The following is a 15,985-nucleotide window of genomic DNA, read 5'->3' as shown; positions in this document are numbered from 1 at the left end:
ACTATGAAAAACAGTATGGAGATTCCTCAAAAAATTAAGGATAGAACTACCATATGATCCAGCTATTCCACTGCTGGGTATTTATCCAAAGAACTTGAAAACACCAATGCGTAAAGATACATGCACCCCTGTGTTCATTGCAGCGTTATTCACAATAGCCAAGACTTGGAAGCAACCTAAGTGCCCATCAAGGGACGAATGGATAAGGAAGATGTGGTATATATACACAATGGAATACTACTCAGCCATAAGAAACGATGAAATCCAGTCATTTGTGACAACATGGATGGACATTGAGGGTATTATGCAAAGTGAAATAAGTCAGAGGGAGAAGGTCAAATACCATATGAGCTCACTCATTAAGTAGTAGATAATAACAACAACAAACAAACACATAGAGACAGAGATTGCATTGTGGTTACCAGAGGGGAAGGGGGGAGAGAGGGGGGCAAAAGCGATAATTCGGCACATGTGTGTGGTGATGGGTTGTAATTAGTATTTGGGTGGTGAACAGGATGTAATCTATGCAGAAATAGAAGTATAATGATGTACACCTGAAATTTATACAATGTTATAAACCAATGTTACTGCAATAAACAAAAAATTTTTAAAAAAAGAAAAGAAAAGAAAATGGAAGAGTTCATTAAAAAAAAAGAAATTCTTTGAGAAATATCTGACTCAATTAGGAAATGCGACATAAGGATTATAGGTATTCCAGAGGGAGAAGAGTGGGAGAAAGGAACAGAGAGCTTGTTCAAAGAAATAATAGCTGAGAACTTCTCAAACCTGGAGAAGGAACTGGACTTACAAGTATATGAAACCAACAGAACTCCTAATTATATCAATGCAAAAAGACTTTCTCCAAGGCATATAATAGTAAAACTGGCAAAAGTCAATGACAAAGAAAAAATATTAAGGGCAGCAAAGCAGAAGAGAATAATCTACAAAGGAACCCCTGTCAGGCTTTCAGCGGCTTTCTCAGCAAAAACCTTACAGGCTAGGAGAGACTGGAATGATATACTCAAAATACTGAAAGACAAGAACTTCCAGTCAAGAATACTCTATCCAGTCAAACTATCCTTCAGATACAATGGAGAAATAAAAACTTTCCCAGATAAACAAAAGCTGAGGGATTTCATCACCACTAGACCTCCCTTACAAGAAATGATCAAGGATGCCCTCATACCTAAAACAAAAAGGCAGAGGTTTACAAACCCTTGAGCAAGGAGATAAATAGACAGACAAAATCAGAAAATTGCAGCTCTCATCAGAACAGGTTAGCAAACACTTAATTATAACATTAAAAATAAAGGGAACGAAAGCATCAAAAATAACTAGAAACACTTCATTTTAATCACAAACTCACAACACAAAATGGAATAATTTGTGACAACAATAACTTAGATGGAAAAGAGGAAAGAGATGGAACCTACTTGGGCTAATGGAGATAAGATGCTATCAGAAAATTGACTATCTCATGTACGAGATCTTTTATACAAACCACATGGTAACCACTAAACAAAAACTCAGGGCAGAGACACAAATCATAAATAAAGAGAAAACTACCAAACTGAAATGGCAGTCAGAAATACAAGGGAAGAGAAAGAAGGGAAATATAGAACATCCAGAAAACAAGAGATAAAATGGTAGTATTAAGCCCTCATATATCAATAATCACTCTAAATGCAAATGGATTGAATTCTCCAATCAAAAGACACAGAGTGGCTGGATGGATTAAAAAACAAGATGCAACAATATGCTGCCTCCAGGAAACACATCTCAGCCAAGACAAACACAGGCTCAGAGTGAAGGGATAGAAGACGATACTCCAAGCAAATGGCAAGCAAAAGAAAGCAGACGTTGCCATACTTATATCAGACAAAGCAGACTTCAAGATAAAAAAGGCAATGACAGACAAAAAGAGACAGTATATAATGATAAAAGGGACACTCCACCAAGAGGACATAACACTTATGAATATATATGCACCTAACAGAGGAGCACCAAAGTTATAACACAACTATTAACAGACGTAAGGGGAGAAATTAACAGCAATGCAATAATAGTAGGAGACCTCAACACCCCACTTACATCAATGGATAGATCATCCAGACAGAAAGTCAACAAGGAAATAGTGGCCTTAAATGAAAAACTAGACCAGTTGGGCTTAATAGATATATATAGAACATTCCATACAAAAACAGCAGAATACACATTCTTCTCAAGTGCACATGGAACATTCTCAAAGATAGACCATATGTTGGGAAACAAGCCAAGCCTCAATAAATTTAAGATGATTGACATCATATCAAGCATCTTTTCTGACCAAAATACTATGAAACTAGAAATCAACTACAAGAAAAAAAATGGGAAAGCCACAAATATGTGGAGACTAAACAACATGCTAGTGAACAACCATCGGATCAATGCAGAAATCAAAGGAGAAATCAAAAAATACCTGGAAACAAATGAAAATGAAAATACATCATACCAACTCTTACCGGATGCAGCAAAAGTGGTTCTAAGAGGGAAAATCATATATTTGACAAGGGGTTAATTTCCAAAATATATAAAGAACTCATACAACTCAACAACAAAAAAACAGACAACCAGATCAAAAAACGGGCAGAGAATATGAACAGACATTTTTCCAAAGAAGATATACAGACGGCCAACAGGCACATGAAAAAATGTTCAACATCACTAATCATTAGGGAAATGCAAATAAAAACTACAATGAGATATCATCTTACACCTGTCAGAATGGCTATAATTACGAAGACAAAAAATAACAAATGTTGGAGAGGATGTGGAAAAAGGGCACCCTCATACACTGCTGATAGGAACGCAAACTGGTGCAGCCACTATGGAAAACAGTATGGAGATGTCTCAAAAAATTAAAAATAGAAATGCCATATGATCCAGCTATCCCACTACTGGGTATTTATCCAAAGAACTTGAAATCAACAATTCAAAGAGATTTATGCACCCCTATGTTCATTGCAGCATTATTCACAATAGCCAAGATGTGGAAGCAACCCAAGTGTCCCTCAACTGATGAATGGATAGAGAAGATGTGGTATACATATACAATGAAATACTACTCAGCCATAAAAAAGACAAAACCATCCCATTTGCAAGAACATGAATGGACCTTGAGGGTATTATGTTAAGTGAAATAAGCCAGAGAAAGACAAACACCACATGATTTCACTCTTATGTGGAAGACAAACACATGGATAAAGAGAACAGATTAGTGGCTACCAGAGGGGAGAGGGGTGGGGGGGGCCAAAGGGGTAAAGGGGCATATATATATATATATGGTGAGACTGATAAAATTAGACTATTGGTGGTGAGCACAGTGCAATCTATACAGAAAGCAATAAATAATAATGTACACCTGAAATTACACGATCTTATAAATCATTATGACTTCAGTAAAATAACTGGAAAAAAATTCTCTCAAGGAAATGCAGAAATCCTAGACTATTAGAGAAATATCACAATATCCACAAAAGCCAAGCAGGTGACATAAACGTGTAAATAAATAGGCAGAGTACAGGAGTGATGGGCCCTGGGGAGGAATCAGAAAATAACCGGCCTGCCTGAAGGCTTCACAAGTCCAGTGAAAAAACAAAAACAAACAAAAAGACTCCTTCAGGAAAACAGCATACATCCAGAGTTGATGAGTAGATATAACCACAATCAGCAACTAGTTTATGACCTTGTCAGAAGTGGGCACCAACCCATCTCTGCAGGTAGTCATCTCCATGAGTAGACAGAATTCTATAACATGGAAAAACAGCTCTAGAAAACAAACTCTTAAAAGAGCTCCATAAGTGAGTCTAATCAGTGCCTCCAGGGAAGGCAGCATTTACAATCTCTTCCCACCACACAGAATGGAGGCTTCACTTCCTCCACACATGTGAATTTCACGGTATTGCCACCTTGACCTTCCCTGCCACATCAGCCATGGTCCCCTTCATGCACCTCTGAGTTGCCATCACCCACTGCCTGTAACAACAAAGCTCTCCATCTCCAAGCCATAACCAGATTCGGCCCTCCCTCATCTCATGTGTGCTTCTCAGACATATTTCCAGTACAGGTGGAGCAGTTGGTGGAGGATCCTCTGTCCCAGCCATTCTTCCTCAAAAGGTGCCCCGTGTCCGTAAACACTCAGTTTTCTGGGAATGGGTGACCACACGTCATCGTGAAGGAGACAGCTGAGCCATCGAGCTGCTGTAGGGTGTGGAGAGTGAAGACAAAGTGCGAGCACAGACTCTACCTGTGAGCAGGCACCTTTAGGGCCAGGCTCTGTAACCCTGACAGACAACCAGACACCCTCCTCTACAGACTGACTCACCACATAAGCCTCCCTAAGACAGATCAAGGACTCTGACACGACACCTGCCTTGTGAAACAGACGGGCTTTGTGATGCAGTCAGCTGGCCTGGTTCCGTCCTCTGTGAGGCGGACAGGACGAGGCATAGCACTGGGAGTCATTAGGCACCAGACCCTGAACGCCTAGAGAGAGGGATGGTTGGTCTCCTCATGCCAATGAGGTTTAGACCATGTTGAGCCCTACTTTTCTTTATGGCTCCATCTTCATTATTGTCTTACTCATCTGGCAAGTGAAAAGGAGTTACGATGGATTAAGGCTGGAACCTAAAAGGAGCTGCTGCCGGGTAAGGAAATACTATGATCACGATTGAACTAATGAAGCCTCAGATAAGAAGCTTTTAAGATCACAGAGTCTCTCCTTTTACCCTTTGCCCTCCCCCAATTTTATACCATGCATTCAGTGACTCTTACATGGCACTTCTCTTATAGAGCCTAGAAATAATTCCTTACCAGGCCATCCCTGCAGTGTATTCTAACTGAAAAATCAAGACCCTCTCTATCAGGCTTGGGCTGAGACCCAGATGAAATGGAATCTACTCACAGGATCTCAGAAGACCTCCCAATACAGGGGATCTTTCTGGTTGGTGGTCCAGTAAGGCATTTGTTAGCAGAAGTCCTTTGGCTTTAGACCCATACACCCAATAATCTGCTCCACTCTTTCTCCTGTTTCATCATGAGCCTCAAGCAGAACTTCTCCTGGGAAATAAGTGGGAAGTAGAGCGTATGGAGGAGCCTCAAAATGAATCAGAAGTAAGCAGGGAAGAGAAATGTTGGGGTGAGCATAGGTGGAGTATGGAAAGGAAGGTTAGGAAAGTCAGTAAAATACAGACAGACATTTAGAAAAGGATGGGGAAATATATATTTTCCTTTGTCTTATTTGGACATGAAAAAGAAAATCGTGTGCCAGCTTCACATTCTAACTTTTCTGTCTTGAAGCATCATCGAAAAGTCAGACAAAAGGCTAGAGATGCAGCATCAAGAGGTAAAGTCCCATTCTCTGCTCTGACCCCTCCACCGTGGGCGCCGTTCCCATGCATCCTGTGCCTCTATGGCCCCTGGTGCCAGGACCCAGTGCTCTCACCACTGAAGTTTCCCACTCCCCAAGTTGACAAATTCTCCCAGAAGACTTTCCTGGGTGGGAAATCAGAGCCCGGGAATGTTCCAAATTCTCCACCTTAGCCCCAGAAACGAAAAACGAGGAAGTAGGGCAGAAGTACTTAGCTGTGTATTTACCACTTTTACGACCCTATGGAAGTCACTTCATCTCTCAGACTTGTTATCCAGGAAATGGGCATCTGATGATCCTGCCTCACTCACGGTGTGCTGGTGATGATCAGATGAGATTAGGTCCGGGACAGCACATCATAAGTGGTTAAGGTGTACACAGACGTGCCTTAGAGCATTGACTGTTGGGGTTGCCAGTCTCCTCTGATTCAAAGGCCTTCAGCTTCCTATAGGATGACCCTGAATCCTCTCCCCTTCCATGTAACACTGTCTCCTGGTTTCTCAGCAAGGAGATGTTCCCAGGAAGAAGCTGAGAAGCCGTGGGAGCTGCTTTCTGTCATGAAAAGGTGATCTCTTGCTCTTTGCAGTCTCCCAACTCCCAGCCTGGCCTGTGATGACTTCTCTGCTTGGTCGGGGACAGGGATGAGGAGGGGGATAATGACCAGGAGGGAGCCAGACACAACAGAGGCGGGAGCACTGGTTGAGAGGGTTCCCTGGGCAGAAGGGGATCACACGTCTCAGGAGGGGAGCCACTCCCAGTTCCGCTTGGACTAGGCTCACAGTGGTCCTGGAATTCAGGATTGACTAGTGTATAGTGCATAAAAGACTCTACACGGCTTTGACTCAGACACAAGACAAGTTATCCAGTCAAGAGAACGGATAAATAAGTGCATAAATAAGTCATCATCTTTATATTCTCTTTTCAGCTACACTCTTTCAAGAGTAGACACCTTGGAGTCTGTCTGGACTCTGTTGACATTACCTCCTCTGGCTCTGTCTTCAGGGAGGCCAGTTGCTGGCACAGCCCTCAGACAGGAGCCTGTCATCTTCTCCTCTTCTTAAGATCTCTAGAGAGTGGGATTGGCTCCCAAGAGATGTTGTGTGCACACCACAGTCCCCAGAATGCAGAGTTCCCACAAGGACCTCATGTTCCACAGTTTGGAAATACTGAATACCAGCCTGTGGCCTTCTTAGCTCCAAATGATACTGACTCCAGGTTCTACCAGTGATGTCCCATCAACTAACCATTGGCTACGCCATCTGTCTGGTACCTTATCCTAGTTCACCTTCTCAACACAGGTCAGCAGAGAACTCACCCCACCTCTCTAATGGCCCTTGGCTCCCCTGGCTTGTCTGAGACCTTGCACAACAGGCCCAAGAACCTCAGCCTCGCCCACCTTGACTTGCCAAATGGCATTTTCCTGGGGAGAAAAGTAGATGGCTAAACACCCAGGGGTGCAGGCCCCAGGGCTTACAGGACTACGGGAGGGCAGTGCCAATCTCCAGGCCACACACTTCCAAAGAGGCAGATGTCACTCCACCAGTAACAGCTGTCATGTTTCCCTTACCAGCCAGAGCTGGCTTCCTCGGGAGGGAAGTGTGCGGAGGCTCCTGTGTGCAGATCCCTGCTGCCAAATCTGCAATGCCATGGCTCTGAAGATTCAGCAGTTGCTGGTGGGTGAGAACACCTTGATCTCTTCCACTTCTTCGAGGCCATCACAGGGCATATCTTGCTTAGAGGTGTTGTCCATGTCTACTGTGTCTTATGAGCAGAGTCTGGAGCATCGTTCCCCACAATCCAAAGACCTTTCACTTCCACCTCCAACCCCCACAGTGTCACAATTAACGGACCAGAGATCCTTAACACAGTCAGCTGCCCAGTCTGCAGGTGAGGTCAGCCTCCACGATTACTGGGCTGAACACCTCCAGCTAGGGCAGGAATTTCAAGTGCCAGGCATGCCCACAGGCCCAAAGACGATCTCTTCTTCAAGGTGGGAGGAGCCTAGGATCTCAGGAAACCAGCAGGAGATGATGCAGAGCAACCCCAGCCTCATCTATGGGAACCAAGGTCAGCAGCCCTTGAATTCCCAGGTCTCTCTGCTGACTCCGAATGGAGAAATCACCACCCTGACACACCCTCTGGCCTTGCATATGGTCACTGTCCTCCCTGCCCACCTGCCATTCCTCAGTCCTGAAGTCCTGAGGTTTCTTGAGGTACATGTAAAGAAATGGATGCATTTCCAGAGGTGGGGGCTCCCCAGACGTGTGGAGGAGTCCCTGAGACAGTTCATGCCAAACCCGCCATTGTTTTACCAACCTATAAATAACCAACCAGTTTCTTTCATCCAGAACGATACTTCTCAGCTCTCTGTTGAGAAATTTGCAACCGTTTCCTACCAGACCTGGGGTTCATGTATGGCTGGCCAGCCAATCCAGGCCTTCTGGGTTTCTGAGTGGTCCATTCTTGACCCAGAACAAAGATACAACTACCAGCAAATCCCAAACCATATGGCTCTAGCCTTGCCCTCTCCAGCCCTTAAAGACTTAAGTGGCCTCGATCCACTTCCTGGCCCACAGGCTCATGACTCAGTGGGCCATTTGCAGCAGGAATACAGCCAGCTATTCTGTGGCCTCCCTTCTCTGCACAGTGAGTCCCTGGTTGATGTCTTCCTTGGCTGTCAAGGCCTCTCCATGAACGGGAACATGTCCAAGGCCCCTTGAAGGATCCTTTTCTCTTCAAGGAGCTCTCCTTCCTCCTTCTGTCACCTAAAACTCCATCCGGGTCAGCCCCACCCTCTTCTCCATCTTCCCCAAATCGGGTCACTCCGTCTGACCACCAACAAGCTCAGATCAATGTCCCATTTCTGACAATGGCCGAATGTGAAGCTCTGGAGTGGCACGTGCTACAGAGGCAGCTCCAACTTCACTGGGGTTTGCCAGAAGTTTTCCAGAGATCTCCACATATTCAGAGAGCCGTGCACTATAAGCCCTGTGACAAAGCCCAGTCTCCTGAGACTGGGAAAACTTCCTGGCCAGGGAAGCCCATCTCAGCCCTGACCAGAGAAATACGCTTCTTCCCGGAGCATGCCCGGAGGCTGCTGGGATTCCACCTCCAGAGGCAGTTGATTCACCATCGCTGGGGCCTGCCCCAGAAGATCCAGCAGTCCATCCAGTTGCTCCTGTCCCCCGCTGATCAGCACACTCTGTCCTGGAACAGCACAGCCCTAGCCAATGTGACTGTTCCCCAATCCACAGTCCTAGACACCAATGGGGCTGGTGACCCCTTCTCACCCATCATGGACCCAGTGTCAGTCCCCGTGCCACACTTGCTCGACCAGGCCAAGGCAATATTGCAGAACCACATCAACTCCAAACGTGGGCAGATTCACCAGGGCAAGGTCCCTGCCTGTCTATATAGCTCTTGGGAGTGCATCATTCCTGGCGGCCTGGAAGGGGCTCCCCTCACCTGCATCCCAGAAAGCAAGCCCCTGGAGCGACAGGCAGCCACTGACTCTGATCTACAACAGGAAGTTACGCCCTGGATGCCCACAGCCCTCGAGCAGCAGCAACAAGCCTCTGCAGATGCCAACAACGAACATCCTAAGCTGCCCCGAGCCCTGTCCAATGGAGCCCTTGAGAAACTGGAGACGACTTTACGGCACAAGTATCTGGCCTTCTTGTCAGGGCTGCCTGCTCTCTATTATGTGGCTCTCTCCAGGGCCATGGCCCCGGCAATCACTACCCAAGCTCTAATCACAGACAAGGTGCCTGGGCCAGTCCAATTCCTCACGGAACCTCTGACCCAGGAGATCTCATGTGAAGACCAGTGTCGAAGTGCTGGGCCATGCTTTCAAGATGCCAACGAGACTTGTGCAGACTCTGCAGATGAGTTCCAGGCTGAAGTGCAGGTGGAAGGAATGATCGAGATGGTGCCTCTGGAAAGCCAGACAGACCCTGCTACCCCCTACACACTCAAGAAACCCATCTTGGCCAAACTAAATTTCCACCTGAGAAAGAAGATCCTAGAGATACAATTGGGAATTCCCGTAAGAGCAAGGGCATCCAGGGAACTAACCCTAGCAATCCCAGAGAACATTTCCACACAGGAGTCTCTTGGGAGTGTAATCAACCCAGGAAAAACACTGCTCCAGGAACTCCCCATCACACCAGACACGCCTCGTGCCCCAGATCCAGAATGGCTTCATCTTAAAGAACAGCTGGCCAGTGAGTTAAAGGCAGTGCAGAAGAGCCAGAAGCACCCTAGTTCCAGAGCAGTACACCATGGTTCTGCCCACGGGGCCTCCAAGATCTCACAGCCCAGTGGGGATGCGACAGAGGCCCAGGTGCTTTGTGTTCAGCTAGAGGCCAGTGTGAACCTCCCCAGCCTGGTGGAGCCCTGGAGCCCTGAGCCCCAAAGCCCTGGCAAGAGCAACGACTCAGCCCAAGTCCCCACACTCGCAGGGAAGAGAGAGGACCCGGGGAAACCCAAATCAGCAGGGGACCACGGAGAAGGGGATGCAGGGTTTGCGTTCTCCTCAACAAGAGAAAACGGCCACCCTGCCGAAGCCCAGAGGCCAGAAGGGATGCTTCTGCACAGGACACCCCGCAACCCCTGGCGATGGAGCCATAGCTTTCACCTTGAAGCTCCCCGTCCACACAGTCCCGAACGTCGCCCTCAGCTTAAGCTCCCAGAGCTACCACCAGGAGTCCCTAGGGGGCAGGATTCTGAGAAGAATGACCCGCAAGACAGTCAAACCAAGCTCAACATCATCCTCAACCCAGTAGGGACTCCTGAACATGCACAGCCTGTGGGGCCCCAGGCGTCCCAGAGCCAGCATTTCCTGGGCCAACTCATTCAGGGTAAGCCATTGCAGGGCCAAACTTTGCAAGGTCACGTTTTGCAGGGGCAGGTGATACCAGTCCATACTCACAAGAGGCCTGGCCTCCTGGAATCTGGCTTGAAAAATAAGATGAAATCCTTTCTGCACTGGATTAACCGCAAGACAAAAGGCAAAGGGCACAAGGAATCCATGTTCTCCACAGCTGAGACGGTGGCCAGCACCACAAAAGAAAATGTAAAAAAGAGCCTGGCTCCAGCCAAAAGTCCCACAGGGCGAACTAAGACACAGAAGACAAGAAGGGACCCCAAGGCCCAATCTCCCCACACTGAGAAGCAGGTCAGCATGGCCTTCTTGGATGGCGCCCCTTCCCCAGACAGTAAGCTCCGGCACTGCTCCCACTCCCATCAACTCCACTCTGTCTCAGTCCTGGGCCACCCCCGCCACTGCCCTCGCCACTGTCCTCGAGTGGCGTGTGCCACCCACCCAGGGAACCCACCTGAATTCTCAACTACCCACTCAGTGGGAAACGTTGGTCTCCTCAAGAAGACCCAGCACAACCAAAAGACTCTGTAGCTTCCCCAATGTCTGCATCACTTGAAAAGGACTGCTACCATCAATTTCATTACTGCGCACATGGGGCAGAGCGTCACCCAAATACACTCTATAATCTAAGCAAAGACTTGTCTGTCTGCGCCTTATTGCCACTGGGGTGTGTTAAGGAAAGGCACGGGGGAGGCTAAAATGTCCTTCCTCTCTAGGAAAGGAGCTTTAACCCACACTTAAGCTGGGTCAGCATTCCACACAACTCCTCCCAGCCCCACCCTGGACTGTGGATAAAGAGACTTGAGCAGAGAAGGACGGCCCTTGTCTAAGGTGCACTGAAGGTAAAGGTCAGGCTTGAACTCTATCGTGGTGTCCCATGGTGTCCTTGGGCCCAGAGGTGCAATGTGGACGTGAGGATAGTACTGACAAGAAGGAGTGGCCAGGAATCGCACAGGCACAGTTCATTGACGACTCCTATATAGGCCCACAATCTGGAGGGAAGGTTTAGAGGAGGGCCACAGTGTCTATCCTTGAGGAGGTGCTTTGTGTTTATCAAAAGCTCACAGCTAATATGACAGGGTGTCAAAAGCAAATGACAGAATCTCCCCCTCTGCTCCATGATGATTATTGGTTAGATCTTTCTCGACAACTCATCTGGGAGGCTGCTGTAGCTCTCTAGCCTATATCCCACCTCCACTGCCCAGCAGCTGCATGGAATGACTGACACCTGGAATGAAGATCACAGTAGGACATGGGGAGGGGCTTGTGCCCCACCCCCAAGAGCAGGCAGGGAGAGAAGCAGGGAGGAGGAGCATGTAGACAGAGGTCTGAGTACCTGGGACAGAATCTGACAGGTTCCTGACCAGGGCATGATAAGGCAGCAAAGCCAGTTTGCTTCAAATTCAAAAGAACCTAGGAGCCAGGAAGCCAACCCAAGGTCCAAATGCCTTTATGGGAGGGAGGTGAATCAACTGAATCTTGGTCTGTTGCCCATTGTATAATGAAGAGCAGTGAGTTGAGCTTGTTGTCCAAAGACAATGCAAATTAATTCAAAATTTCTGAACACTCACTCTCCACCCCACCAAACTGTTTCCCAATGTCAGGGAATGGAATAACCATAAATCCATGTTTTTGTTCAGCCCAAACATGAAGTCAGTCACTTGGTTCTAATCTTAATATCTCTCAACTTTTCCCCCTTCTTCTATTTTTACTGCCTCTGCTTGTATTCAGTTTCTCATCTGTTCTTGCCTAAATAATTACAATAGTGTTTCATACCCCCAGGGTTTAGGATAGTGGCTGGGTCATAGTAATACCTTAATAGTACTTGAATCCAAAGTCTGGCCTGGGGAGGCAGACAAATCATTACATTAGTATGAATAGTGCTAGGGAATGGGGGATCCTGCCACAGGAGGAAGTACTCAGCTGGTAAGGACCCCAGGAGGGTCAGAATAAAAATGATCTTGAGAAGCGTCTTACACTCAACAATTAAAATATTTGAGTACTTACTATATGCAAGGTACCCGAGCAGACTCAGCAATGAATAAGATACAGGACTTGCATAATGGAGCTCATGATCTCATGAGATAGACAGTCTCACATGCCCAACTGTCTAAAGCAACATATACATTCAGATGTCCAATATTCACCTCAAACCATAGAAAAGTAAACTCCTTGTTTCCCACCTCCACCCTCACCCAATCATACAATCACAACCTGCTCCAGGGCCGGCCCGGTTGTGCAGTGGTTAAGTTCGGTGTGCTCTAGTTTGGCGGTCCGGGGTTCACAGGTTTGGATCCCAGGTGCGGACCTACACACTGCTTATCAACCTGTGCAGTGGCAGCATCCCACATACAAAATAGAGGAAGATGGGCACAGATGTTAGCTCAGAGCCACTCTTCCTCAAGCAAAAAGAGGAAGATTGGCAATATGTGTTAACTCAGGGCCAATCTTCCTCACCAAAAAAAAAAAAAAAACTGTTCCAACATAAGTCAGGTCTGAAACGTGAAAATTAGTGCTACTCTACTCAGAAAACTGGCTAGTGTTAATGAAATCTGATGAGAGTTGTTGCACCTTTCAATTAGAAGGCCTAAAAGTGGATACACATTGCAAAAGAAAGAACCCCATTCCCAGAAAACTCCCCAGTAAAACAGAAACTTAGGACATGCAGGCAATGAATCTGTATTCTTACAGAGGGAAATCACATAATTTAGCACTCACTACAAATATATGGTTAAATGGAAGTCACAAGCTACAGCTTAAAAGCAAGGGAAAAAAGGCCCTTTGCTTCCCATGGCAAAGTCAAAAGTCAACACTCCTCAACATCACCACCATAACCAAAAACACAACGAGCCCCTTCCCCAAGGAAACACTTCCACTACAGCTCTTTTCAATTAAGTAAAAAGCACACAGTTTAGCTATCAACACCACTTCATTACTGTAATAAATAAAATAAAGCACACGGAGGTCTATTGACTGTTGTGAGAAATAAAACACCACCACCAACATCCATGCATCGTTAATCACCATCTGAGCTTGTGTGTCTGAGTCTACTGGTTACAGAGTTTAATTCCAAACAGAACTATTCCACCCCTTATCACTGTGTCCTTCTGATCAGTTAGCTTAACTGTATACGAGCCCTGTCAGGTTAGAAAGAGATAAATAAAATTGAGTCAAGTTGACTAGTAGTAATGGTGTTGGGACACAATCGTCGTGGACACAAGTCATACCTGGTATTTTTGTTTTGTTAATCAGAAGCTCAAAATTTGTCTGGTTTGGGGGCCGGCCCCATGGCATAGTGGTTAAGCGCGTGCTCTCCGCTACTGGCGGCCCAGGTTCAGATCCTGGGCACACACTGACTCACTGCTTGTCAGGCCATGCTGTGGCGGTGTCCCATATAAAGTGGAGAAAGATGGGCACAGATGTTAGCTCAGGGCCAGTCTTCCTCAGCAAAAAGAGGAAGATTGGCATGGAAGTTAGCTCAGGGCTGATCTTCCTCAAAAAAAAAAATTTGTCTGATTTGGAGGCTGCATAACTTGGTCAGATAACTTGACGCATCTTACTTATATTATCAGCATGAAAAATACACAAACATATATAAATATGTGTAACCAGGAACATGCTGTGACATGATGGTCTTGTCTATATATAACAAAGAGGCAAGTTAACAAATGATAGCCAGATTGAAACTTAGGAGAGCCTGAGTAATTGACTTACCGGAAAGATCTTTGTATAAGAAAGAAACTGGGGGAAAATGTAGGAAACAATAAGCAGAGACTGAGTAGTTGCCAGTGAGGCAGGAGGAAACCAGGAGAGTGGTACACTGGAAGCCAAGAGAGGAAAGTATTGCCAGGAGAAAGTGGTCAACTGCATGAAAAGTTGCCAAGTGGCCAAGTAAGATGAGGGCTCAGAGTTGACCATTAGATTTAGCAACACGTAGATCACTCAGGACCTTGAGAAGAACAGACTCAGGTGAATGATGGAGGTGAAGGCATAACAAGAGCAGATTCAAGAGAGAATAGAGCGCAATTGGTGACAGCAAGTGTGATCAATTCCGTCAAGGAGGTTTGTTCCACAAAGGTGCAAAAAAACGAGGAAATAGCACCAAGAGGATTTTTTAAAGGTAGGAAATATAAGCATGTTGCATGTTGGTGGAAAAGATCCAGTTGAGAGAAATAAACTAATGATGCAGGAGAGCAAGGGAGAACTGCTGGAGCAATGTCACAGTGCAGAAGTAATGGAATAGGGGTGAGTCCCCAAGTCGCTAAAAGCACAGACACTTACTGGTGGTAAGTAGAGAGAAGGTGACGTTAATGAAGAAGGACTTTGTGTATCAAGAGGGGAAAGGTTTCCCCACAATTAAGAGAATGGGACGAAGACCTAGAAGAGCAAAAGTGGAGTTGGTAAATGAAGATCATGGCACAAAGGGAGGGGCAATATGGAGAGCCAAAGCCAGAGGTGGAGAGTAATTCTGGAAGTTACCATGGCAGGTTATTTTGTAGGGCCTAAGAAGTCGGTAGCAACATCTGAGGCCAGGTGGGGAAAAAATGGTTGACACTGCTGATCACATGTGTGAAGCAGGTGCTCTGGGAACACAGTGGGAGAGGGAGCAGAGAAAACTCTAGGTGCATGGAGCATGAGGAAAGGATGGAGCTTAAGACACTGAAACAGGGCAAGTGTGGCATCCTAGTGTTCAGCCAGGGAATAGGGAGGTTTGGAGGTGGAGGAGAGACCTGGGAAGCACAAAGACAAAGAGTCTGCCCTGAGTGGATGAGATGGACCTCTGTTTTGGACACCTAGTATCTCTCAGGAGATGGCACCTCTGCATTCCCAACTTCCAACCTAACATGGAGGAGCCAACAGCTGAAGTGAGTGCAGGAAGTACTGCAGCTTCCTTAAGACTGTGTGGTAAGGGGGACTGTGGGATGATCCTGCCTCAACTGATTCCTAAGGAAATCCAGGATGACTCAACATCCCATCAAACAGGAGGTGGTGGCAGGACTCTCTTCCTCTGATCAGACCCTAGCACTTAGCACAATATGTGCACTGCTAGCAGGATGAGGAAAGGCAGGATGGGAAGAGGCATGAATGTGTCCCTCTTCTGAATGGTGATTCTGTACCCAAGGGATGGAGACCCAGCTCCTATTGTGGCCTCCAGGGTCGGGAGGCACAAGGCCCAGGCCTGCTCAGCCAACACCCTCCAGGTGTTTTCCTAAAGCATCCCCAAAGATCATAGAAGGTCTTGTGACAGGCACATCCTCCATGCGTGGAGGGAACTGGGCAGAGTGCCACAGAGCAAGCAGACAACAGTGAGGCCCAGAATGAAGGGAATGATCCAGAAGGGTCACAGCATCATCAGGTGGGAAGCAGAGGTTAATGTGCACACATCCTGCCTTAGGTGGAGCAGTTCCTTCCCATGGTCCCCCACAGGCTCCTACCTGCCCCAGAGCAGTGTGAGTTCATAGTGCTGATCAAAGTCCTGCAACAAGGGGTTGGGGGCAGAGAGATGAGCTGGAACCAAGACCTTCCAGATTCTCAATTCTCAGCAAAGTCAAGAGTTGAGAGAAAATAGCATCAGAGCCTTTAACTCATGCTGGATGTTGTGGGATGTTGTTGAAGGATGAAGCCTTGCTCATCTCATCCCATAACCCTACCACAACCCCCACCCTCCAGCTCCCCTGAGGCTCAAGAGAGGTAAA

At 46.7% G+C, this 15,985-nt stretch overlaps 1 protein-coding gene across 1 annotated transcript; it reads left to right on the top strand.

Annotated features, from left to right (window-relative positions):
• The first annotated feature begins 4,571 nt into the window (after window positions 1-4,571).
• LOC131420268 (protein SPATA31F1-like) lies at window positions 4,572-10,820 on the top strand. The gene is given in 5 exon segments (XM_058566141.1): window positions 4,572-4,685; window positions 5,338-5,383; window positions 5,912-5,972; window positions 6,978-8,116; window positions 8,119-10,820. Coding segments are annotated over 5 exon segments (4,062 nt in total).
• The last annotated feature ends 5,165 nt before the right edge of the window (window positions 10,821-15,985 follow it).

This window comes from Diceros bicornis, chromosome 22 (genome assembly GCF_020826845.1).
Source record: "Diceros bicornis minor isolate mBicDic1 chromosome 22, mDicBic1.mat.cur, whole genome shotgun sequence".
Lineage (NCBI taxonomy): Eukaryota > Metazoa > Chordata > Mammalia > Perissodactyla > Rhinocerotidae > Diceros > Diceros bicornis.
This window is presented reverse-complemented; position numbering and strand designations above follow the sequence as displayed.